General features: G+C 42.6%; 1 protein-coding gene and 1 long non-coding RNA gene across 4 annotated transcripts in view; one reads left to right on the top strand and one right to left on the bottom strand.

Moving 5' to 3' along the window:
* Positions 1 to 21,677, top strand: part of LOC138988903 (uncharacterized) — a 40,063-nt gene extending 18,386 nt beyond the window's left edge. Inside the window, exons 2-5 of one of the 3 annotated variants that reach the window (XR_011465149.1) lie at positions 4,487 to 4,679; positions 13,464 to 13,599; positions 19,734 to 19,819; positions 21,452 to 21,677. This is a non-coding gene — a long non-coding RNA (uncharacterized lncRNA). Of the gene's footprint in view, positions 1 to 4,486; positions 4,680 to 5,238; positions 5,428 to 13,463; positions 13,600 to 19,733; positions 19,820 to 21,451 lie in introns of those variants that run through there. The other 2 variants (XR_011465150.1, XR_011465148.1) reach the window with 2 other exon arrangements.
* TRPM3 (transient receptor potential cation channel subfamily M member 3) overlaps positions 1 to 24,471 on the bottom strand; it is a 297,803-nt gene that overhangs the window by 68,022 nt on the left and 205,310 nt on the right. The window contains exons 12-18 of the mRNA XM_005897493.2: positions 21,596 to 21,736; positions 20,215 to 20,244; positions 19,136 to 19,425; positions 18,270 to 18,498; positions 15,834 to 16,001; positions 11,039 to 11,179; positions 4,463 to 4,591 (exon numbers count right to left, since the gene is read on the bottom strand). Of these exons, the coding sequence (XP_005897555.1) occupies positions 4,463 to 4,591; positions 11,039 to 11,179; positions 15,834 to 16,001; positions 18,270 to 18,498; positions 19,136 to 19,425; positions 20,215 to 20,244; positions 21,596 to 21,736 (1,128 nt within the window). The remainder of the gene's footprint in view (positions 1 to 4,462; positions 4,592 to 11,038; positions 11,180 to 15,833; positions 16,002 to 18,269; positions 18,499 to 19,135; positions 19,426 to 20,214; positions 20,245 to 21,595; positions 21,737 to 24,471) is intronic.

Below are 24,471 nucleotides of genomic sequence, written 5' to 3'. Positions count from 1 at the left end.
GCAATAGCCTTCTAACTGGTATCCCGGCCATCACTGTTGCCTAGCCAGTCTCTGAGCAGCACCCAGAAAGACCTTTAAAAGCCTAAGCCATGATCTGGGTGGTGATTACACACTTGTATAGGTAGGTAACGGAGAGGGCAATGGCACCCCACTCCAGTACTCTTGCCTGGAGAATCCCACGGATGGAGGAGCCTGGTAGGCTGCAGTCCATGGGGTTGCAAAGAGTCGGACATGACTGAGCGACTTCACTTTCAATTTTCACTTCTATGCATTGGAGAAGGAAATGGCAACCCACTCCAGTGTTCTTGCCTGGAGAATCCCAGGGACGGGGGAGCCTGGTTGGCTGCCGTCTATGGGGTCGCACAGAGTCGGACACAACTGAAGCGACTTAGCGGCAGCAGCAGTATAGGTAGATAAAAAATGCAGTAAGCTGTACCCTTACGAGTTGTTCATTTTCTTACAGGTGAATTAAGCCTCAATTTAGAAGAAAAAGAGAGACATGAGAGATGGACGAATAACAGCAAAACTAGAGCAAATTGTGATAACTGAATACTTAAGCCTTTTGATGGTTTCCATTACAAATACAGAAAGATCCAAATTCCTTATGGTGGCCTCATTTAACATCCCACCATATTCTCCCTCTTCTGCTCTTAAGATAACAAATCCATTCTATATTCAGGACATTTGTACTTGTTCCTTCTGTTGGGCATTTTCCTCTCCCTGATTTTTACATGTCTGGTGACTGCTTATACTCAAGGTCTCCACTCATATTTCCCCCTCCTAGAAGAACTTTCTTGACCACCCTCCTTGCAGTGGTCTCCACATCCCCAATTATCCTATTTATGTTTTGAAGATTTTTTTCACTCATTGAAAATCTTCCTCATACATGTGTATGTACGGGTGTACATATATGCTGGTCTAGCTAACTAGCTATCATCTATCCATGCATTCCTCTCAATATCCTTTGATCTCTCCTCTCATCTATAACTATAAACTTTGAGGACAGACCCTTTGTTCCCTAGGGCCTGCTACATAAGAGACACTCAAGAAATAGTTGTTGACTGCCTGATTGATTGTTGTACAGATACTCCATAGTAACTATCCACTCCCTTGTATATCTTAACTGCTGGGTGGTATTCTGATTTATCTTAAATCCAGAGAGGACTTTTTGCTGCTCCACACTCTATGAAATGCACAGCTGGATAGCAGGAGTTGCCACCCATTCTGTACCACAGGGTGTGAGGAACCTTGTGAAGCTACGTAGCAGGGCTACCTTCATGAATCATTTGTGTTTACCTCTGAGATTTCCACCTCTTCAAGCCATGACCCACCCCTCTCCCAGTTCAGGATCTCTCAAAGAAGGGAGTGCAAAGATGGGACAGGTTTAATCTGCAGCTATTGATCTGAATCTTCACAATGACTTTAGTAGCTTGCCTTGGCCTGAAGTGTAAGGAAGGGTGGTCTTAGAAAGTCAGGACTGGGGCTTGAAAGGCTGAGCAAGATACCAGGAGCTACCTGGTAGCTTCATTCTTCTAGTACCTTATTCCTAAACCCCTAGCCCTCAGAATGCATTGCAATCACCTGGAGGGCTGGTGAAAGCAGTCCCCTGAGGGCCACCCTTAGAGTTTCTGCTTTAATATGCCTGATCCTGGGCCTGACGATTTACATTTCTAAAAGTTCCCAGGTCATGCTGCTGACCACAGGTTGGAGTCACTGTCCAGCCCTTGAGGAATTCCTGTTACAGTTGTTGTCCTGATGGCTCCCCATCCCCCATCCATCCTAACGAGGCAAACTCAGTGTGTGTGCTCCTGTAGGTGTCCTAAGGGGTTTGGGAATGTCTTAAATTAATAGTTTCTCTAACCCTTGGCCCACACTCTCCTAAGGTTTGTAGTAAAATATTTTTTAAAAAACAGTGAAAGTATCTTTGTGAAATCTCAACATAGAAACAGATAAAAGCATAGTGCATGAGGTGAGACCTCTCTTAGGATCCCTGGGATCCAGGGAGCAGCCCAGTTTGTAACCACGGGCAGGGTGGGCCTAAGGCCGGGTCAGTCTGGTTTAAGACCCAGCTCTCTTTTATAGCTGTGGGATGCAGAAACTTTGCTCAATCCCCGAGTCTTAGTTCCCACAGCTGTGGAGAGGGACGCCCTCATAGCCGCGTCATCTACCTTACAAGTGGCCGGAAAAGGCCCCAGTGGGAGGATGAGCACGCGTGGCGCAGCAGTTACGTGCTGTTACGCGATCACCCGGCTTGCTGGGCTGACTCCGCGCAGAAGAATGTGGTGCCGGGAAGGGGTTGGCAGAACGTGAAACCACAAAGCCCTCCTTGTAGGTCCCTGGAGGTGCAGAAGCCTACAGATTTTTCCTGTTTCCAGGCTTTTGCGTCTGAGGTCTGCAGGGCCTGCGTGCTGACTGTGAGGCGGCTCAAGGCGGGACCCTTGGCACCTGAGGATTTCTTTAGTGCATTCAAGCATGTGGGGCGAGGGGCAACCTCATGGGGCTGGAGAGGAAAAGGTCAGATACTTAGGTGGTCAGTGCCTCCCGTCCCACAGCTGCCTCGGAAACAAGGGCTCTTGGTTGACCCCCTGCTGACCCCGGGCTCCAGGCTCTGCCCTCCCTGCTGTTATATGCCGCCTCAGGAGAAATGGATAGCCAGCCTGGAGATTCCTGGCATCCCGCCGGCTTGGCAGCTTCTTCCAGAACAGTCCGTGGAGTACAGACTGCTCCCTGTCTTCTTCTAGTCTAGTCCCTGGAGAGATTCCAGTCTCCCTGCTCTAGCCTTTCCCTTTTCTGCTTATCATGGGGAAGGAAAATGCATCTAAGGCTTTAAATCACAAAGCCAGCGAGCTGGCACTTCACAGCAACAGAGCCCTTAGCAGTAGCAGCCTCAGTTCTCAGAGAGCTACACAAAGACCACAGCGAATTTATTACTGTTTTCAGTTTACAAATGGGGAATACACAACACTGGTCAGGAAGTGGAAGGCATTATGAATGGGAAAGCCTGAGAGTAGACAGGAATCCATTAACAACAACAAAAATCCTGTTCCTTATAAAATGGGACTCTCAAAATGGGGGTGTGATGGCTAGAATTTAAATATCCCAAGGTAGTTAAAAAACCCAAGGGAAGGGCTCTTAACTATTTATACATATTTTTAAAAAATGATCCTACTTTTTCTTGGAGGAGAACATTTTAGCCCTGATAGTAAGGCCCTTTTAACCTGACTTAGTAAAGAAGGCAGGAATTTCCCAGGTGGTGCTAGTGGTAAAGAACCCACCTGCCAATTCAGGAGACATAGCAGATATGGGTTCAATCCCTGGGTTGAGAAGATCCCCTGAAAGAGGCATGGCAACCCACTCCAGTACTCTTACCTGGAAAATCCCATGGACAGAGGAGCCTGGCAGGCTACAGTCCATGGGGTCGCAAAGAGTTGGAACAACTGAAGCAATTTAGCAGCAAGCAGCAGTAATGAAGGCAAGTGTGAATTTGTGGGTTTGTAAGAATTATTTTTTCTATGGAGCCCAATATATTTTCCCACTGACTATAGTACAGCAAGTAGAGCTCTTGAGAATGCAGTGGACTTGACAGGGAATAATTCTTCCAGAAAGTCTCTCCAGCTGACTAGTTTCAGGGGGAAATGCAGAGGAATCACATTGCACAAGCCTGCCATCCCTGTGGACTTGGGAACCAGCTCTGGGAGCCTGTTGGGCAGGGTTGCAGAGCCCTCTGGTGGACTACTGCTTGCCTGCATTTATTATAAACGCTCTGAATCTGATGGGCCAAGGTTAGCCTTGAATTCAAGTACGTCACAAGAGGGTGGCATTTTGATGGCTTCTTTAATGCGATGGGGTGAGGGAGAGAAGAGAGAGACCCACACCCTCAACCTGAAGGACAAGAAATATGCTCATTTTGCCGAGGGCTGGTAGAGAGGCTATTGCCCAGCAGGGGGATAATAAAGGTTGAGAAGGAATAAGCCAGGGAATAAATTAACGAAGGCATAGTTCCTCCTGGAGCTGCTGAAATGCATTTGCAGAATCATAGGTATTTGGTAGACTGGGTCCAAAAAGACCCAAAGTAAGGGGTTGCAATGGGAATTAAAAGTGGAAAATTCAAAGATTAAAAACAATTTAAGTAGAAAATAAATTTAAAAGTCACATTTATCAAGATGAGGAAAGAGAGATGTAAACAGTGTTGAAGACAACTGGAAGTTTCTTGGGGCAAGAGTGATGCTCCAGAAAATATAGATTAGATCCCAAGCATACGTGAAGTGACAGTCTTATAAACACACACTGAAGCCTCCCAGGTTTGTCTCTAGTGGTCGAAATCAAGTCCCTTATTTCTGTGGCAGCATTAGAGAAATCGTTTCCGGCTTAATTTAGACCCCAACCTTCCTTACTCCCCTCCATTCAGAGAGGAAACTAACCACTGTCTTTCTCCTCTGTTTTCTTTTAGGAAAATGGTTACCTCTCTCATCTTTTCTATTCCCAGGGTGAAAATATAGGAAATGACGATCCATTCCTGGGTAGAAGGCCAGCGCTCCATCTTCACTAGCACGATATAGTTGAACAGCATCAAGTATCCGATGTACGCCAGCTGTAAGGAAACACAATACAGTCTCTGGCTGCGAAGACCTGGGAGCCCTGCCCCTGGGCAAGGGCGCTGTGCAGCAGGACACGACAAGGTCAGCAAGCAGGACCAATTATTCACAATGAAACGAACGTCTAGGTGCTAAACTATCGAAAGAATTTTAAAAGACCATAATATTTGAAAGAGTTGATATTCAGTCTTCCTTTTGAACCTTGCATGTCTCGGGTCCCCACATTCTGCTTGTACCAATGTGTCACGATGCACCATTTTGTTTTGCAGCTACCCCATTTCCGGGGTCTTCTTGGCTAAAAAGGGAACCTCTTCTCTCAGGGACTGCTCTTGCTTAGATATGAGGCTTGCGTCCTTGAACCAGGACAGCACAGTGAATTTTTGCCTAAAGAATGCCAGGGAGATTAAATGTCTAGAAGAAGGAAAGGCAGACACATGCTATACTTGTATATTGGTGAAAACAACATAAAAATAGCTGAGACTTCCCTGGAGCCCCACTTTAATTCTCTTCTGTGTTTACTTTTTTTTTTTCCCCTTCTATCTTAATGTGCTTGCTTGGCAGTACCCTGGGAGGGTTTTACCTCATCCCTGGCACGACTTTCCTGTCCTATCCAAGCTAGGATAGTCCTTCCTGGTTTCTCCTTTGAAACAAAGCAAGAGAAGACAAGCAATGTATAGAATGAGTCTGCGAGGCTGACTGTGACTTGGAGTGAGATTTAATTCTCACGAGGCATGAACACTGGAGGTTGAACCCTGTGGAACTGGCTGAGTGGCAGTGTGTCCCAGAATACTCCTCAGGGTTCAGGTTTGGTGACTGTCACTGGAGGACTCAGGTATGTCTAGTGAGTGGAGAGTAGGAGGGAGGGCTGGCGAGGCTCTTACATAAGAGGCTGAGGAAAAAATTCATTCTAGGGTGGGCAGTGGCAAAGAGCTAAGCCTTTTCTAGGTGAGGCTTCAAGTTGAGTATTGTACTTGCTAACTTTAGGGGCCTCAGGGGCTGTGAATAGGAACTGAGTGAGTAATTCAAATCTGCACTCTTTAGAGCTTAGCAAAGAATAGGAAATGGTGTGGGCAAAAGGATTGAGACCTTGAGAATTCTGGAGGTACAGGGTGATTCTGGAGCCCTGGAGGCTGCTTAGAAGGTGGAAAAACATGCAGCCTGGCTGGGGACACAGGGGTACTGGCAGCCCTGCAGAGCTAGAAAAACAATGATTTCTCTCCTAATGGACCTCTTTTCTTCTTTCCTTACCCTCTTTTTTTCTCTTCCGCCTTTCCTTCTTTTTTCCCTTCCTCTTTACTTTTCCCCCTTCCCTTTTTGCTTCCCATTTTCTTTTTTCCTTCCCCCTTTCTCTTTTTCTGTGTTTTTTCCTTCCCCCCTTTTTTTGTCTCCCCTTCTTTTTCATCTTCCTTTTTCTTTCTTCCCCCTCCTTCCCTTTCCTTTTTAAAAACAAATGAATACACAGATCCTGAATAAGACTTATAGACATTTTCTGAGACCTTGTTATGTTGATGGATTTACAGACACAGCTATTTCTCATCTCTCGAAGGGCCGGCATATGCATATACATGTTGGAGATCACGTATGAAAGTGAGAGGGCAGCTGAACAGATGCTGAAGAGTCAGCAGAGCTCCTTCTCTTCTTGCGAGATTCACTCCTGTACACCCACCCCGCCCAAGGACTACTCTTTATAACCACGCTTTGGCTCCTACCCCACCCACATTGAGATCATTAGCACACTATGAAAACCTCACCTGAAAAGAATCTTGTCTACTCAGTGTGAAACGTATAGGATGGTGTTTAAGGTGTAATTTGTTTTATATGGTTCTTGTTTACCATTATATATTGGCATCCACTCTCTAGTCCCTGTGAGTTCTGTATTTTACAAAACGCAAGGAAAGGACTTTAATGGTTAAATGCTAAAATATACTCTCAGCCTCCTTCTGACCTGAAACCCTTCTCTTTTTAGTTGCTTCTTTCTCCTTGTTGGATCAAATTCCACTGCTTCTGGTGGGCCTTGTTAACCACCCAGGTTTTGTCATTTTACTTACTTCATTGCAAAACTTTCCAAACCATTATCTTCTCTCGTCATAAGTAGGCCCAGTGACACACACACAATTCTTCCAGAACCTCTTCATTTTAATACTTAAATAACTCCTTCAATCTGCCTCTGTCCTGTAAATACAGGTACAGTGTACTTGTTTGGCAGAAGGACTAGTGTTTGGTGGAAGGAATGTAGATGTCAGTGACACTTGGATTTAAAAATCCTCCACTCAGCTGTATCTTTTTGTGCAAATCACTTCGCCTGCCTGGGACTCCTTCTGTGAAATGGAGATATTTGCAACTGACCCTGCAGAGCTTTTGCAAGGATAGAGAGACTGGAATATGCATCTCTCTCCTGACGCAGCCCACTGAATGGTGGCTGATATTATTATGCACCTCTATTTTCAAGAAACTTCAATTCTTCTACCTCTGCTTACCTCAGTCCTTCCTTTTTACCCCTGTTCATTATTCATACCTCTGTTCTTTTTTCTTTTTTAAACTGACCTCATGGCTTATGCTTCCTCCAGGACCTTCTCTTTTAGCTCCTGCCTATTTTTTAAATCATAACTACTCTACAATGCTTTCCTTTCCAATATCAAGCTGCAATATACTATTTGGGGACAACTCTCAAAATATGGACTTCCAAAAATAGGGCTTTGAATATGTTTCAATGGTACAATAGAGGACAGGCTGCTGTCTTAGAAAAAACCTCTCCTAGAACTCGCTAACATTCATGGGGCCTTGCTGCACATTACCCTAACAGAACATGGTTTAATGGTTGTGGGTGTATGTGTGAATATATATTCATATATATACATACTTGTATATATCCTGTAAGCTTTAACAGGCTGTGGGTAGAATTCCATAATTTTGAAAAGAAACATAACCTTATGATTCTTAGGTTAGTGGGAATCCTTTAAGAATCTATTTACTTATGTATTTTTATAAAATTTCCATTAACCAAGATGCATGACTCCTAAAGTATGAAAAGTAAGCAACCAAAGCCTGCTGAAGCTGCCTGGGGGTCCCTGGTGGGGCTTGGCCATTCCTCATTTCTTCCCGGGCCTTTTCCTACTGCCACAAGAGAGTGGAAGGGCTGCATGCTGTCGGCAGATGAAGGAGTCTGCTCCTGCTGGAAAAGCCCAGAGCACAGTGGTGCCCTCTGACCTGGCACCACTGGTACCTTGAACTGGTGTCCTTTCCAACTGGGCCCTAGGAACAGGCTCTCACACAAGCCAGTCTGGGAACCAGCTGGAACAGAAGAGGACTCAACCTGCTCTCTGGAAACTTGCTAAGACAGGAACTCACTTTATGTGGAAGTGAGGTGTGCCTTACCTTTCAGAACCTTGGGAATGTAGAATGGGATACTTTTGGAAATTGGGGTGGGAACTACTCTTACAGACAAGAAACAAAAGCAAATGGGCCCTTTGATTTACAGCTGCATTTCACAATTGCCACTCTACATCTCCATTTACTTCCTTGAGGCCTGGGCTTTGTCAGTGCACATGGATTTCTGGAAATCATTGTGGAAACACAATTGGACATAACTGGAACATCGGTCTAAGGAGTATGTGGAGGGTAATCCAGTCAGCCATGAAGAAAGGAGCTGGACACATGCCCTCCCTCCTTCTCAAAGAGGTAGCCCCACAACCTGCAGTATATTGTACAAGGAAAGCAGTGTGCCCTGTGCTTCCCAGACTATAAGACTCACCTGAGAACTGAAAAGAGCCTCTCAGGCTCCTCCCTGGAGATTCATTTAGTAGGGCTATGATAGGGTCAGGAATTTGCATTTCTAACACAATCCTTTATCATCATGGAAGTTTAAGAAATACCAGGCTGAAAACTCAGCCCTTTGTCTAGAGTAATGGTTCTCATCCCTGGCTACTCATTACAACCACTTGGGAGCTTTGAAATATCCTGATGTCTAGGCTGTGCCCCAGACCAACAACATTAGAATCTCCAGGAAAAAGAACCCACGAATCTTTTAAAATATAGATTAAATAGAACCCAGGTGTTTTTTTTTTTTTTTTCTTAGCACTGCAGGTGATTCCAGTATGTGAATAAGGCTCAGAACCATTGCCAGGGCATTTGTGATCTAAAAATATTCGTGGCTAACAAACTGCCTCAGCTACGTGAAGGGAACTAGAAAAATCAAGGAAGTTAAAATTAATACAGAACACAAGAAAAAAAAAAGATGACTCAGAAGGATAAAAGAATCATGTACTCTATACAGGTGATAGATATTCCTGAAACTACTACTTCTATTGGCTTCTTTTATGCTCTAGAAAAGGAATCTGTAAACATTTTCTATAAAGGACCAGATAGTTAAGATAGTTTAAGGTTTTTGTGGGTCAAATGGTCTCTATTGCAAGTGACCAACTCAACAGTTGGGGCATAAAAGCAGCCAGATTATAGGTAAATGAATGGGTTGGGTTGTGTCCCAGTAAAACTTTATCTATGGACATATGAATTACATGTGAATTTCATGTGTGACAAATTCATCTTCAATTGGTTTTATCTTAACTCTTTAAAAATATAAAAAACACTCTTAGCTCACAGGCCATAATAATGGGCCGTGGGCTGGATTTGACCCATGAGCTGTGGTTTGCCAAATTCTGACCTAGGCTGAGACAATTAAAGCAGTCTAATATAAGAGAAAGGGCAGACCTGGGCATAAAATACGATAAAAAACATTATCTTGATAAAACTGTTAGTTTAGGAAAAGTATATATAAAGCACCTAGCAGAGTGCCTCATAGTAGGTATTCAATAAATGATAGTCTATCATTGTTGAGTGGACGGATGAATAAAACACTGTTGCTCTGCAATTGGTCTAGCCTAGGAATAACAAGTTACATTTATCTTATGCTTAATGTGTTCCAAGCACTGTTCTAAGTGCTTTACATATTTTAACACATTTAATCTTTACCAATACTTATAAAGCAGGTACTATTATTATCCTCATCGTAAGAAAATTGGGAACAGAGTGTTAAAGTAAATTGCTTAAGGTCACACTATAATAAAGAGGCCCGGACAGGATTTCTACTTAGGCTGTCTGACTCCAAAGTCCATGCTTGCCACTGGTTGTCAGAAAATAACAAATATCTGCATGCAATATATAAATAGAAATGATTTTTGCATCCCTTAGTTATTTTTTTGGAGGGGAGAGTATTTTTCTTTTTTTAATGTTAACAAATTAAAATTTTTACTTCTTTTTACTTTATTTATATTTTGATACTTTCTCATCCTCTTTTAAGGGTGTGCTTTAAAGCAGTGATTTTCAACATGTGCCATTTACCCCGAGAGGAGACATCTAGCAATGTCTCAGACAGTATGTTTATCACATGTGGGGTTGGAGACTGCTACTGGCACCTAGTGGACAGAGGCCAGGATGCTGCTCCGCATGTTACAATGCACAGGGCAGCCCTCCTTAACAAAGAATTATTCTGCCCCCAAATGCCAATAGTGATGAGGTTGGGAAAGCCTGGCTTAAAGTCATCACTGAGTGTCAGCACACAGGACCACACAAAAAGGACCTCATCTAGTCATTTGCGTCATCTCGGCCTCAGACTCGGATTATCCTGCTGCTGACTCAAGTGACTCGTGTGTAGCTGGTTGTGAGAAAGGCCAAAAATGCAGATGCACTACTTTTCATCTGGCACCACTCCACAGTGGCTGGAGAGCAGCAGAAATGACCTGGGTCAAAACTTACCTTAAGCTTAAAATATCATGAAAAACAGAGGCAGAAAACTAGCGGTCAGGCCATTTCTCCCCTATCAGGAGGCTATTTCAGGGATAATCTTTCATCTTGTGGGCAGAAAATATTTGCAGGGTATGCTCACTGGACAGTATTTGCTGTGATTGTAGGTTTCTTTACATGTTTTTTGCTGTTTTGTTTGCATGTTGCTTGCGTCAGAGCAAGAAAGGTTGTTTGATGACGTATTATATTGGGAGTAATTACACACTTCTGATCCCCATCTTTAGTGGTTTTCCTTCTAACACTCTGCTCAGCCCACCAATGGTCCCCCTAAAACCAGGATTGACATCTAAAATCGGCAACTCTGATCCAGCACTCATCCATCCAGAACATGGAAGCATTTTGTAAAAGGACCTCTATTTCCCTTCTAGACTTGACTCATATTCATCTCATTTCTATTTCTGTTAGCTCTTTTACCATTTCCTTTATTTTCTGGAAGGAGGAGAAATATAGAAACTGTGGAAGCTGCCTCACAAGCTCCACAAATCTTGCAAAGCTATAGGAAAAAGCAAGGTCTTAGGACTGTTATTCCTGCCTGTGTGGTCCTTATATTATGACTTGCAGAAGAAACCACCCAGGTGCATGAGAAACTGACGTTGGCTCTTTGTTGGCCATCCATTAAAAAGGAGAAAAGGAAAGATGCTTACAGTGTAGAACCAGAACTTCACAATGGGTGCATTGTAGAATTCATAGATTTTTCTGCCCAGGGGGATGAACCGGTGTCTGCTCTGAACTTCTTCTTCATCCTTCTTCCTGGAGGACTCCCCGTTGTTTCTTCCCAACATCGCCTACGGTGGAAGAGGACCCATAGCATCACAGCAGGGTTCTGGAGAGCAGGCAGTTCAACATGCTCATTTTACAGATGGGAAAGTGTGTTCCCAGAACCTGAGAGCTTTGTTCAGGGTCCTCAGAGATTTGGAGATCGTGCCTTCCCTAGGTGTGCATTTGCATTATACATAGAATCTGTATATCCTTCGCCTGGGATGGAAGGCCTTAGGGATATTTCTTGATTGTTCTCGTCTCTTCTTCCCTGGAACCTCTGGAAGATGAGGTGTTGGAAGATACCCAAAGTTCTGAGAGACAGAAAAAGTATAACCTGGAAAGACCAGGAACCTCTCATTCCTCCCAACCCCTTTTTTGTTTTATCATGAGACAGGCAGGTCTGGGTTCTCTACTCATGCTAATGACTCTTAAGTCAAGGGTACCTTAGACTAGTAATGCCTTATTTGTCCAAGGGTTATGGACATTCAAGAGGTTTAGGTATCTGAAGTGCCTGAGCTTAGGTTAGGAGCATCTATTCAACTTTTAGGCATATGCCTTGGTTTCCTGATTTCAAACCCTGGGAAGCCTTAGTTTGGTGATTCCCGGGCACTCTACATTCCTCTGCATAGGAGAGTCAACCAGGCAGGACTAGAAGTCAGGCCTGACTTGAAAAGGACCTCATTTTTAAGTTGTTGCAGATTTCCTTAAATCAATTATTTCCTTCTCACTATTGACAGCAGCAGGAACAACAGTGATTAAATGTCACAAAAAAGGCAGAACTTGAAAAAAGGCAGGCATTGACAAAGAAGATTGGTCCTAATCTGGACACTTAGCATCTGTGGCACATTGGGCAAATTATTTTAACCTGAGATTTAGTTCTTTTTAACTGTAAAATAAGGGTAGTAATAGCACCTGATAGAGGGTTGGTCTACAAATCAATCAGCATCTGGCATTTAATAAGTGCTCAGTAAATATTGTTGTTGTTTAGTTGCTAAGACATGTCTGACGTTTTTGCGACCCCATGGACTGTAGCCTGCCAGGTTCCTCTGTCTATGTGATTTCCCAGGCAAAAATACTGGAGTGGGTGGCTATTCCCTTCTCCAGGGGATCTTCTCTACCCAGGGATCGAATCTACATCTCTTGCATTGGCAGGCAGATTCTTTACCACTGAGCCATCAGGGAAGCCCCAGTAAATATTAGCTGGTCTTTAAAGTGAACTAAGACTTTCTCAGATTCTCTTGACTGAAATGATTTAGTTGGGATCTCTCACCAGAAAAAAGTGTGATATTAGGGATCTATTATACCATATTTCTTGGCTTTAATTCTTTCTATGTTGTTCTAAATAAGGTTAGTTCTACAATGTTTGGCAAAGGAAATTTTTATTAAGTGTGAGAACAGGGTAGAATCTTACAACTACTCAGAGACTGACAAGGGCTTGGGAGAAGAAAAAGTACTAGGAATAAGGGTTTAAAATTGAAGATCTAATCACCAAAATAATTTACCCTGAAGTTGGTAATGGAGACAACCAACAGTTGGTTCTGGCTTCAAACCACCTTACCCACAATATGAAATATTAGTTTCAACTATTTCTGTCATTACCTCAAGTATTCACTTTACTTAAATATGTAACAATCACACATGATTTACCTGTAACCAGAGAATTACAGGAGAGGGTAATTTCCATTCCTTTATTGACCCTCTGGCTGGAAAACTACCTTGAACTAATGAATAAGTTAGACTCCATACTATGGCCTATCTAAGTATTTATTTTGATCAGTGAGCTGAATCAATCTTCATGATAAACACTAGACAGCAATAGGGTTCTACAAATATTGATCATTAACCTCAAGAAACTCTAAAGGTACATGATATTTGCCTTCTATAATTTATAACCTATGTGACACAATTATCCTACTTCTGTTTATTTATATGCTCAAAAATACAGCGTCAAAATACATTTTGGTAGACACTTAGATGAGAGTAAAGGCAGCCTGGAGCGTTTTAGGCATCTCAGAGAATAGCATCTTGGGGTAAACTCTAGGGACAGTGGCTTTTTCAACAGTTACAACAATGCCCTTGGTCTCTGGATATATTGAGACTTTATCAGGCAAAATTCAAGACACTTACCTGGCAAGGCAGGTAAAACAAAAATAAAGGACAATCTATTTTGCTGTAAATATTAAAAAATATTTCAAAGTGAGTGCATTTCTGAGAGGCTTGTCCTTCATGGTTTAAGTAAAGCACTTTTGGCCTTTCATTAATTCCAGCCTAAGCAGCTTAACTTGCTGATTTTGTTATTTCTTTTTCCAGCAGTCAAACATTTCCTTTGGCTACATTTCTTAAAGCAGATTGCAACAGGGTCGAATACAGACAAGACTGCACAACACGGATTTCAGAATCTTTGCTGGCTGGACACGGATATCAAGTCTGGGAAAGATCCTTTGAGGTGAACTAAGCTATTGAAGGCTATTAAACTGAAGCAAACTGAGGCTGGTATTTCATGTACAACTTTGGAAGGGCCAAGGGAAAATGTTCTATTCCAAGAGAGGATACATCGGTTTAACACAGAAGCTCAAATATCAGTCCTATGAAGGCAGTGGAGTTGTCAACAAGTTGCATTTTCCAATTCTGTTCAGAGTGAGCTGAGACCAGTGGCCCAGCAGTAACAGAACTTGTCATTAGGGTCTAAAGAAGCACCACATTAAAAAAAGGTGCTGTCCAACTCTGATTTTGCCAGCCCATTAGTCCCTTCCTTCCTTTCATTCTCCCTGCTGTTTTAGCCTGTGGAGAATCAGCTCAGGCATTAATGCTACTGTGGTATCTTCTACTTGGGTTCTCAGTAGGCAACAGCAGGGGCTATTCTCTGGGAAGCAAAATTTGCTTTCAGTCCAGAGATGCACCTTTCATTGTGGCTTCTTGAAACATCAGATCCTCAAAACTCTGAACGGAGCAGGAGAGGGAGCTGTCTCTGTTTTCCTCCTTGAGACCCAACCAGAAAGAATACTGCCTTAGCTTCTGACTACCTTCCTAGTTTCCTACTTTGAGCCCTCCTAGGATGTACGCCAAAGTCAAGGCCATGTCAAACTAATTTGGAACTAATTAGGTGGATAACCTTGGGCCACTTAACCTATCTTGAATCTCAGCTTCCTCATCTGTAAAATGGTATAACAGTAGTACCTACTTTGCGAACTTGCTCTGAGGATTCCATGAGTTAAGTAAAGCATTTAACACCATTATAACAACATTAACAAACATTTATCTCATGATAGGCACAAGTATACATTAGTTACATGTAAGCTTTTCACATTGTTTACATGTACCTGTGAGCTATTAATAATAATGTTGTTATTCTCATATTAGAGGTTAAGAAACTGTGCCTGAGGTCCTACTGTGAATAGGTGATGGGGCAGGGTTCTGCTGAAGTATTTAATAAAGATTCGATATTACTACCACCAATGTTTCTGCTAATGATCAAAATATGATTTCCTATACTTGAAGGGGTTCAGAGGCCAAAATTAAGGTCAGATATTTAGGAAGACAGTCATTTGATCCTAACATAGAGGGAAGCAGATGCCTCCACTGATTTATAGAAGGATCCTGAAACTGAAAGCAAACACTGGACTTCAACTCAGTGAGTGAAAAGCTGTGGCCTGATGCTTATACACTGTTGTACTTGGGGCTGGGAATATGCCTGTGAATAGATCTTTAAGAAGAACCTGCTGGAAGGAAAGGGCATTTATCTGGAGGAAAAACAATTCACAGGGTGTTCCCATGAGGATAATAATCCAAAGGCCTTTTGTCACCTGAGCAAAACCAGTTTTTATTTTCTCCCCAAACAACTTCTTCTGGCTCATCACGGTCACTGGTCAGAGTGATGGTGGAGGCTGGGGGATATCCAGGAAGTTCTAAGGAGTTGTTGCCTTATGTCACCAAAGCTCTGAAGCCTTGTTTGTCCCTTTAACAGCCTGTGATATTTTTAGACTTTGAATACAATCCAGTGGCAGTCACACTGCTCTCCAGTTAGAGTTGTGGGAAGCTGTCCCATGCCCAGCTGCCCCCAATCCCCCTACAGAACAAAGGATCCATGCTCTATAATTATACCAGGAAGAGCTAATAAAAGCCTTCCATACAAACCTCAAAATTCAATTAGTCCTCCATTTGTGAGCCTGACCTCGAAGACAGATAAAGGCTTAGCTTCTGATCAGTACAACAGTTTCAGCTCAGTGGAGCCGACTGCTCCCAAATCAGATTCCCTTTCCTCTTCATGTGCTAAGACTGCCACATCACCTGGTTGTTTATAAAGTATCGCCTGGTTGGAAAATTCAGAGTGTGTTGCTTTTGAATTTCACTGGGTTGTTGAGTGCCACTTATCCTGGCCAAAGGATTAGAATTAGTCCCTTTAGTTACTTGAGCATAGAGAGGACACTTTTTCTGGGGGCGGAGAGGATGCATAGCACACAGCATGTGGGATCTTAGTTCCCTAATCAGGGATTGAACCTGTCACTGAGCTAGCAAGGAAGTCCTCGAGAAGACACTTTTATAATACCCTGCTCTCAATACTTAAATGGAAGTAACTGGTGGGAAGGTGACCCCAAGAGTTACTAAATCTTAAGTCATATCCACGGGAGAGGTGGGTTAGTGGTTCTCCCCTCCAATAATAACAGCATAGATTTTTCTTACTGTCAGTTCCATGTCCTCTTCATCTTTTTCCTTTGTGGGCTTCTCTGGTTCTTCTTGCTCCTTCTCTTGGAGGTGGATTTCCTGGGCCTGAGTCATATAGGGCATGTCATCTTTGTTCTTGAACTCCAAGCTGAGAATTGAAGGAGGAAGTAGAATTCCCAGAATTACCTAAAGCAATAATAATGATAATAATAATAATCACATTTAAAGGATTAAGATAAGGGTGGTTGCTTAGAATCAGAACACCTGGGGTGTGGGGTCTGTGTTTGTGGGCATGTGTGGGTGTAGGAGTGTTGGGTGTGCCCAGAGTGAGGACCTGCATATCTGAATAACTAAGCCCATTCATGCTAAGAGAATTCCTTCTGCCCACGTGACTGGGAGCTGTTAACTCACAGTAGCTCAGTCTGATTTTGGCAAAACAAAGCATCTTATTCAAATACATCTTACCCAATTAACACCTACTTTGCACAGAGGAAACTGAGGAAAAAGACCCTACCCAAGGCAAATATAGGAAAAAATTCAGATTCCCAGTTAGTAGCGTGATAGCACTTAGCTCTGTGAAATCAATTCATATGTTATGTCCACTGGCATTTATTTACTAATATGCCAAGTGGAATTGATTATGTATCATCTGGTTATCTCTGTAAAAAATACTGTCCTAAGTTGACCTCAAGAAAATCTGTTTAAGAAAGCATGTTATTCATTTTAGCATCCCGCAGCATTTCGTATTATCCAGCAGTAACACACACACACACACACACACACACACACACACACACACATATGGGCTCTGTATCACTATGAGAAGCCCCCTGCACCACGCCCCAGGAGGCCCAGCACTGTGTTTCACTACCAAGCACACGAGAGATCCAGAACCTCATTGTTTCCCAGGACCAAGTTTCTGACACCTGATTTGTGCTTCCTAAATCTTCTCCCATCTCTTCCCTCAATCCCAAAATGGTTTATGTACAAGCTTCTGAGTACAACCTTCCTTGAAGAAAGTGTACCAACATGACGGGCTAAGAGAGGCCATAAAGGGCAAGTAAAAATGATCCTCAAGTAAGGAGGCAAGGACAGCCTGTGCTTCAGTGCCCAGGGACTTGAGAGCAGCTAAGGGAAAGGGGAGAGTGGTGACCCTGCCTCAGGGTGCCTGGCAGGCCTGGGAAGGCTCAGATGGCAGGCCTGGCAGCCTTCAGGGCACATGACACCCTGTCCTCAGAGCTGAGAGCCAGTTTTGGCATTGTTTGTAGTGTGGTGCTGGAATGCCCATGACCCACTTCATGGAACCCTTCTGTGACTCTGGGCCAAGATCCCACAGACAGGGTGGGTGGGGGAGAGGTGCTGGTTCTATCAGGGTGGTGTCAGCAGATTGCTCTGGTTTGGTGGCCCTTTTGTTTTGGGCTGACCTCAGAGTCACCTAGATCAGGTTGTTCTAGGTAAATATAAGCCTGGCTGGTTTCAGTTGCAACAGCTACAAACTAAACAAATAAAGCATTTTAAACATTCTTTCAATCTCCTCCTTTCCCCATTTTGTCTTTTAAAAAACTCTTTCAGTTTAATGTTTTCCTTGTAAAACACAGAAGAAAACATAAAAAAATCGAAAGCCATTGATTATCCTATTTCTTATATTTTCAACCCAGGGATAAGCACTACAAAAAGTTTACTGTGTATCCTTTTTGTTTTTTTAAAATATGAAGTTATATGGATAGAACTATACCTGTACATGCACTTTAAAAAACAACAAAATATGGTCTCAGGCTACATATTGGTCTGCAACTTGTTTTTCTTCACTGAAGAATAGATCAGGATTATCTGGCAGCATCTTTACATATAAATCTATCTCATTTTTATTTCATTTAAAAAATGTCTTAAGTTTAGCTGATAGGAGCCAGTGTCTCTTTATGACATGGTGCCAAGGGAGGGCCAAGGTGTTCAGGCTTGCATGGAGGTAAAAGGTTGTCCAGGTAAGTGTCTCCTGGTGTAGCATGGCTTGTGACAGAGTAAATGGTACCTTCTATGGTACCGGTGTGTGATTGTCACCTGTGGGTATTCTGAGAAATATTACTGTCTATGCATACTATCTCTAGAGGCTCTTTTTTTGTTGTTTTTTCCTCTTGGTCTGGCCACACGGCGGGTGGGATCTTAGTTTTCCAACAAGGGATCAAACCGGTGCCCCCTGCAGTGGAAGCATGGAGTCCTAACCACTGGACTGGCAGGAAGTCCTACCTAGATGTTCTGATTTAGCAGAATTTGGGGTTGGCCCTCATTTCCATACTTTACAAAAGCCCAATTATACAGAAGATTCTGATGCATAGGTGGGGCTTAGAAGTCCCCTCCTGAGTTAAGAGGACACCTACTACCACTGCAGATTTGGCTTGGAAAACTCCCACCAACCCCTGGGCCTCATAGCCGACAGAGCCTTCTGGGAGCACTGACCTTGAGGCCTGAGTTCTTGCGCATCCGGAGCCGACCCATCCACATGTCTGTGAGCAACATCTGGCTGCACGTGTGCGCGATGAAGTCACGGTGCTTGGCAGCTACCGCAAGCTGCAGGCACGTGGCATTGCTCCAGTTCTTCAGTTCATACGTCAGCAGTTTCATGGCCAGCTGCTCATCCTGCTTGTAGGACTGGTCCAGGAGCTCCACGGCCAGCTGGCCAAAGTCCCTGAAAGAGAGAGCATAAGGAGCTGTCTTTTGGCGATCTTGGAGACTTAGATGATGAAAGTGGCAACCCGATGGCCAAGCCGTGTGTGGTTTAGTTGTTCCTCATGGGGTCTAGTCTATTCATTCATTCACCCAGCCAACACCATTAAGCATCTACTGTGTGCCAGATATGGAGTTTAGAAATGGGGGTGTAAGTCAAATTAGTCATGATCCCTGCACTCAGGGCCCCAGATTCAAGGCATATGGATGGGTGAGGCAGATCCACAAATCAGAGTACAGTGTATTTTCTTAAATGCAACAGACCTCAGTTCATAGTTAAGCCTTGTTAACCACAAGTGTGTGATCTTGGGCGAGTTACATAAATTCTCAGTCTCATTTTCTGTAGGTGTAAAGTATGTATTTTAAGGGGACTTACCTCTTGGGGCAGTTAAGAGGATGAAATGAAATCTATGCATCTGTGTGTTCCTCTGTATCTAGCACTGTGTACCACAGATGTTAACTGTCTGTGTCCATCTTCTGTGTGCACCATTGGGTTGATACTGCCTCCTCTTAAAGTACTGGGTAGCTCAGACAACCAGTGTTTGGGGCCCATCTTCCCTTCTCTTCCCCTGACCACCCCATTTGTGGGACTGTCCAACCTGGAGTTGTGGTTCAGCTCCTGAGAGATGTCATCTACCATGTCGTTCTCAGAAGCCTCGTGGGCCATGGCTTTGCAGAGCTTACAGGCCACCAGGGCCTTGGCCATGGCCTCCTCGCCATGCTGCCAGAAGAACAGGGCCATCTTCTGCCGCTTCATCAGGACGGCCCACACCATCAGTTCATGAAAAGGGAAAGGGAAGTGGTTGATCTCAGGGTCATCCAAGTCAATGTCCACCTCTTCTTCACGCTTCTTGGTTGTCTTTCTTCCTCGCCTCAAGGGAACATCATCCTGTAATTTTAGGGAAAAAGCATAGAGATGAAGTTAGAAATGAATCCAATCAATTCAGTAAATAGTTCCTGTGTATCTGCTACTAGCCCAGCCCTGGGATAGATACAGAAAGAAATGAACTATCCTAGCTTCTATTCTAAAAGAACTCACAAGTTCATGCATGCCTAACTTTAAAACAAGCTATAATAAATGCAGAAGCACAGTCCTATGAGAACATGTCAGTGTTAGACTTTAATTTTAAACAAGTCTTTCTCAATGGACTTTTTAAAAAACAAAACAAAACTTTCATCTATTCGTTTCCTCTACAGGTAGGGTCATTTGTACCTCGTGATGGACAGCATTACCCTTTCTGCTGAAAGGACAAGGACATCCTATACTTGCAACTGGATATAGGGTAATAACCACATGAACAGAAGATGGGAGACAGATACTCTGTCTCGAGTTTCTGCATACTTCGTTAGATGCATTTATGAAGAATTTCTGGCCTTTGGGTCTGTTGCCATTTGTAAGCACCCATGAATGAGTAGATTTCACTTACTGGAACCTATATGCTTTCTTGGTTTTCAAGTTAGTATTTCAAATATGATTTTTTTTGTTTGCAATGCTAATATAACCTCATGATAGAATTTTCAAAGCTACTGTGACTACCCCCTTGTCACCGGGAAAAATGTCACTTCCTTATTTTAGAATCATGTACTAAGTCCTACCACTGGAATGAACATATATATATTTAAAACATGTAATAAAGAGAATAAAAAATTGACACTAATAATTTGAACAAACACTTACCTCCATTCCCAACAGTTTCAAGGCTTTGGGCTGTTAAAAAAATTTTATGCACAAAGTTAGATCTTTCTTTATAGAGGTAAGAAAAGAATCCTAATGTATCTTAAATAGGTAATGGAACAAATCTATTGTACTGTATAGCATTTACTCATTTCACTAAATAAAACACCACAGGGGAAGCTCTTTATGGAAATTCTAAGAGAATTACAAATTTAGTGACTTTGGTGAATTACAGAAAATTAGGAAACTAGAGACGTATAATGAGATTGCCTAAAGGGTAGACCCTGCAGGTTTATAATCTCTTTTATAGACCAAGATTTTTTCCATCTTTCTAAAACCATCCTGCTTGGTCGACATCTTCTAGACATCAAGCACTTGAGTGAACAATGAGACTTTCAATCAAACGATGAGGTGTTCCTCAAACCTCTGAAAGACTGCTGCAATATGGAGACTTGGGGTATTATTCAGAAATATTATATGTTGAGATGATTCATGCTGGCTATCTCTCTTTGCAGCTGACCAGTAGAGCAAGGGTGAATGGGGCCAGAGGGACATTTGTTGAGGTCAAAGGGCACTCAGTGGCATGGTAAGTGTAAGCACACATAGCAGCACCGCTGGTCACACTGGGAATGTGCAAAACACGTGCAGACCAAGGTGGAAGAGAAGGCATCTCAGCAAATTATAGAGCTAAATAGAACTCACATAGATAAAAACCACTGGGGGGGAGTCCTCAATAATTTTAAAGGTATGGATAGATCCCAAGACCAAAAATCTTGAACACTGATAAAGTAGATAAGATTGTGCTGTGTGCTGTGCTTAGTCACTCAGTGGTATCCGACTCTTTGTGACCCCGTGGACTGTAGCCTGCCAGGCTCCTCTGTCCACGGGGATTCTCCAGGCAAGAATAGTGGAGTGGATTGCCGTGTCCCGCTCTAGGGAATCTTCTCAACCCAGGGATCGAGTCCAGGTCTCCCACATTGCAGATGGATTCTTTACCGTCTGATTATTTGAATATAATTACTATTCTCCAATCATTAAGGTTTACTGTTTTAAATGAAAAAATTACTTTTTTTTTAATGTACCAAAAGACTTATTTAGAAGTTGAGCATGTCATCTCAATTCACAGAATGTATAAAAGCTAAAAAAGTTCACTTTCAATGCCAGTTTCTGATTTGAATTGGATCTAGTGAGAAAAAGAAAGAGTGTAACACTCAGTACATTTTTTTTCTTTTTTAAACAGATTTGATGGCAGAGGGAAGAAGAGGCAGGACAGCTGCCTTCTTATCTGATTTCCCCCTTGCAGACAAGGAAGCAGCCACACTCCAAATCTACTGCATCCTAGACCTCCCCAGAAGCCAGGAAATGGAATTGGAGCCAGCCTCACCCTCTTTGGGCCAAAGAGGTTGTGGTAGAGCGTCCGGAAGCGCTTGCGCGTGTAGTTGCAGCGATAAGCCCCTCCCATCAGGTACTCGATCACCAGGCCAATATCGATTAGGCTGATTCTGTAGTCTGGGGGCAGATTCCCCTACCAGGGAAGAATGGAACACACACACATCCAAGAGACAAGGGGGTTTACTAGGGATTCTACTTCATGTGTTCTGTAACTATTTTAGACTAAAATAATAATAATAATTAAAAAGAAACATATTAATGTATTATTATGCTGGTTAATCAATTCACCTTAAAATAGATCCAACCGAAACCTGGATATTCTCGCTTGGAAAGAAGACATAAGTTAAATAAGAAGATGCAGTAATCGTCGGCAATAACAGAAAATCAAAATATTTATTCAAGTCTTCAGCTGGGGAGAAAAAAACACCAGTGTAGCAGAAAGAAACACAAATGGCAAATTCTACCACTCCCAGCCACCAAGGAACTAGGTTCCCAGATGCTCCCCCAGACCCCTTCACTGCTCTGCCTCGGACCCAGGCCTGTTACTGGCCTCTTGCTGATCATTTATTTCTTCACGCTCACTAAGTGAAGACTCCTTCCAGAAAGTAGTTGTTATTACCAGGGACTGCATCAGGTGAAATATGCTGAGAGCTTGAATATCCTTTATACAAAACTTCTATTAACAATTTTTAAAAAATTGGCACCTTTTTAATAAAAGGAGAGCATGATGGATGTTATGACAAAGACTTTTATGAACATCACTTCTGTTTAAAGAAGAAAGAAGGGTGAAATAAGAGAAGTTTTATCAATAGAATATTTATTTCTCCAAAATTAAAGAGGTTTTTCATATTTTCTTTCAGAGAATAGTGCTTCTTAAAGATCTAGAGCGACAGTGTAAGTTTAATGTTATACATATAGGTGCAAAAACAGAAGAGTTATTATTATTATCTTCTCATTATTGGTTTCTACTTCAAAAGGGACCTCTGTGTAGCCTGAGGAAAATCTTTGCTTTGTTAGGTGATGGAAGAATTAGCTGTTTGTGGGAAATTCTGAGCTCACAGTGAGTTCCAAAGGGTACAGCTGATCAAATCTCACTATCTGAAAAGTTTAGTTCCCTGGTGCTCTGTACCATGAATGGAAGAGGTGCCACATGTGCAGGAAGCCTGGCACACTGTATTCTTAGATTTATTTTGGAGGGGCCGGAGGACTGCATCCGCTTTGGGATTTGTCTTTAATGGAGGCTGCATTCAGGATGCTATGTGAAATTCCTGCTACTTCATGGAAATGGCTCATAACAGTCGTGGTAGTTTTCTAGCCTTGTGGCATCTGAACCACCGGGGAAATGTGGTGACTCTGCAAAGGTCTGGACCCTGTCTCGCTTCAAGTATGAGAGGCTATGCACTTTATGAGCTGTCCAGGTGATTCTGAGTCTACTACATAAAGTTCAGATGGGGTTACATAGCAGCATTGGGAAATTCAAAGTGTACGAAGATCATCATTGTCACTAGGGAATTAGCTTATGAAGGTGGGTCTCAATTATCCTTACTGAGCTTTCCTATGGGCAAGAGCAATCATCTGAAAGGGATTCAGAATCAGAGGTGGCCAACTATATCTTACCATCAAACTTATAACTTCCTACTTTTAATTGTCTTATTTATCTTCACATTCTCAATGCCTGGTGTATGGTAGGCATTCAAGATATTTTTGGGGAGGAGGGGTAAAAACGTGAATAAGTAAAACATTGAAATTAATCAATGTATTTGGGATCAAGTCTCAATTTGGGGTTCTTCAGTATTATATTCTCAGTAACATTCCCACCCAGTCATTCCTGGGTGGGAAAGCTCTAGCTATCCTCAGGCTATCAAGAAAGACCAAATCATCCGGTTCCTTTAAAACAGAACTTAGGGAAAGATTTAAGATAGTAACTTTTCATGTATTGTCCTTTCTATAAGTGCTAAACTGAATTTAAGAATGTTACCTGTGCAACCCTTTTTATCCATTATTTTGGGCAGGTTAACAAGATTGCAGTTTCCATATTGTCTGGCTCTTACTGGACAGTCATGCGAGGCTATTATTAGCAGTGCCCCAGAGCCGCTTTGGGCATGTGTGGGTCAGCCTCATCTCCTGTGCATTTGGCTGCTACAAGGGTGACTTGCAGAGGAGGCTCACCCCATCTGTGCTATTTTCCTTGGCACTGTGAGGCTGGCAGGGGAAAGAGCACTGGCTGCGTGTCAACTGCTCTGAATTCTGTCCATCCTTCACAAATCATCCACTTTCCCTCAAGGCCTCAGTTTTCTTCCCAGTAAAAGGGGCTGAACTCCTTGTCCTTTATGGTCTGTAATGCCCAAGTGCCAGGTTTCAGGACCTCCCGCCACCCCCGCCCCACCACAACAAAGGTTTACTGTAATGCGACTGAACAACAATCATAGTGAGTCTATGAATTTGTGCCTATTTTTAAACCTTGTAACAATTTTCTAAATTTAAAATGTGGGTAATAGTGAGCCTACTACCTATATATTTTCTTTTGAGAAACCATGTGTGAACATCAGTTTGAATTCTAAGAACAAGAATCAATATTGCCTGAAGACCAATATTGAATGATGATATTTACGCTTTTGAGATGTAAGAATGGGTTGTCAGGAAAGAGATAATAGTAAAATTCAAAATAAATAAAAAATTTTAAGGGGCAACATTGCAAATGTTCTATAAACATTGGTGATGTTTTGCAGAATTTTATGCAAATTCATAAAGGGCTGATAGGTTTACTTACTACCAAAATAGGTGATGGAATATACTTTTCGTAAAGACTTCTTATATAAAGCTTGATTATTTCAGAGTGATTTTTGTATAGTCTGGTCTGAAGCAGGA

This window comes from Bos mutus, chromosome 8 (assembly GCF_027580195.1).
Source record: "Bos mutus isolate GX-2022 chromosome 8, NWIPB_WYAK_1.1, whole genome shotgun sequence".
Taxonomy (NCBI): Eukaryota; Metazoa; Chordata; class Mammalia; order Artiodactyla; family Bovidae; genus Bos; species Bos mutus.
The sequence above is the reverse complement of the archived record's forward strand: the minus strand, read 5'-3'. Positions and strand labels throughout refer to the sequence as shown.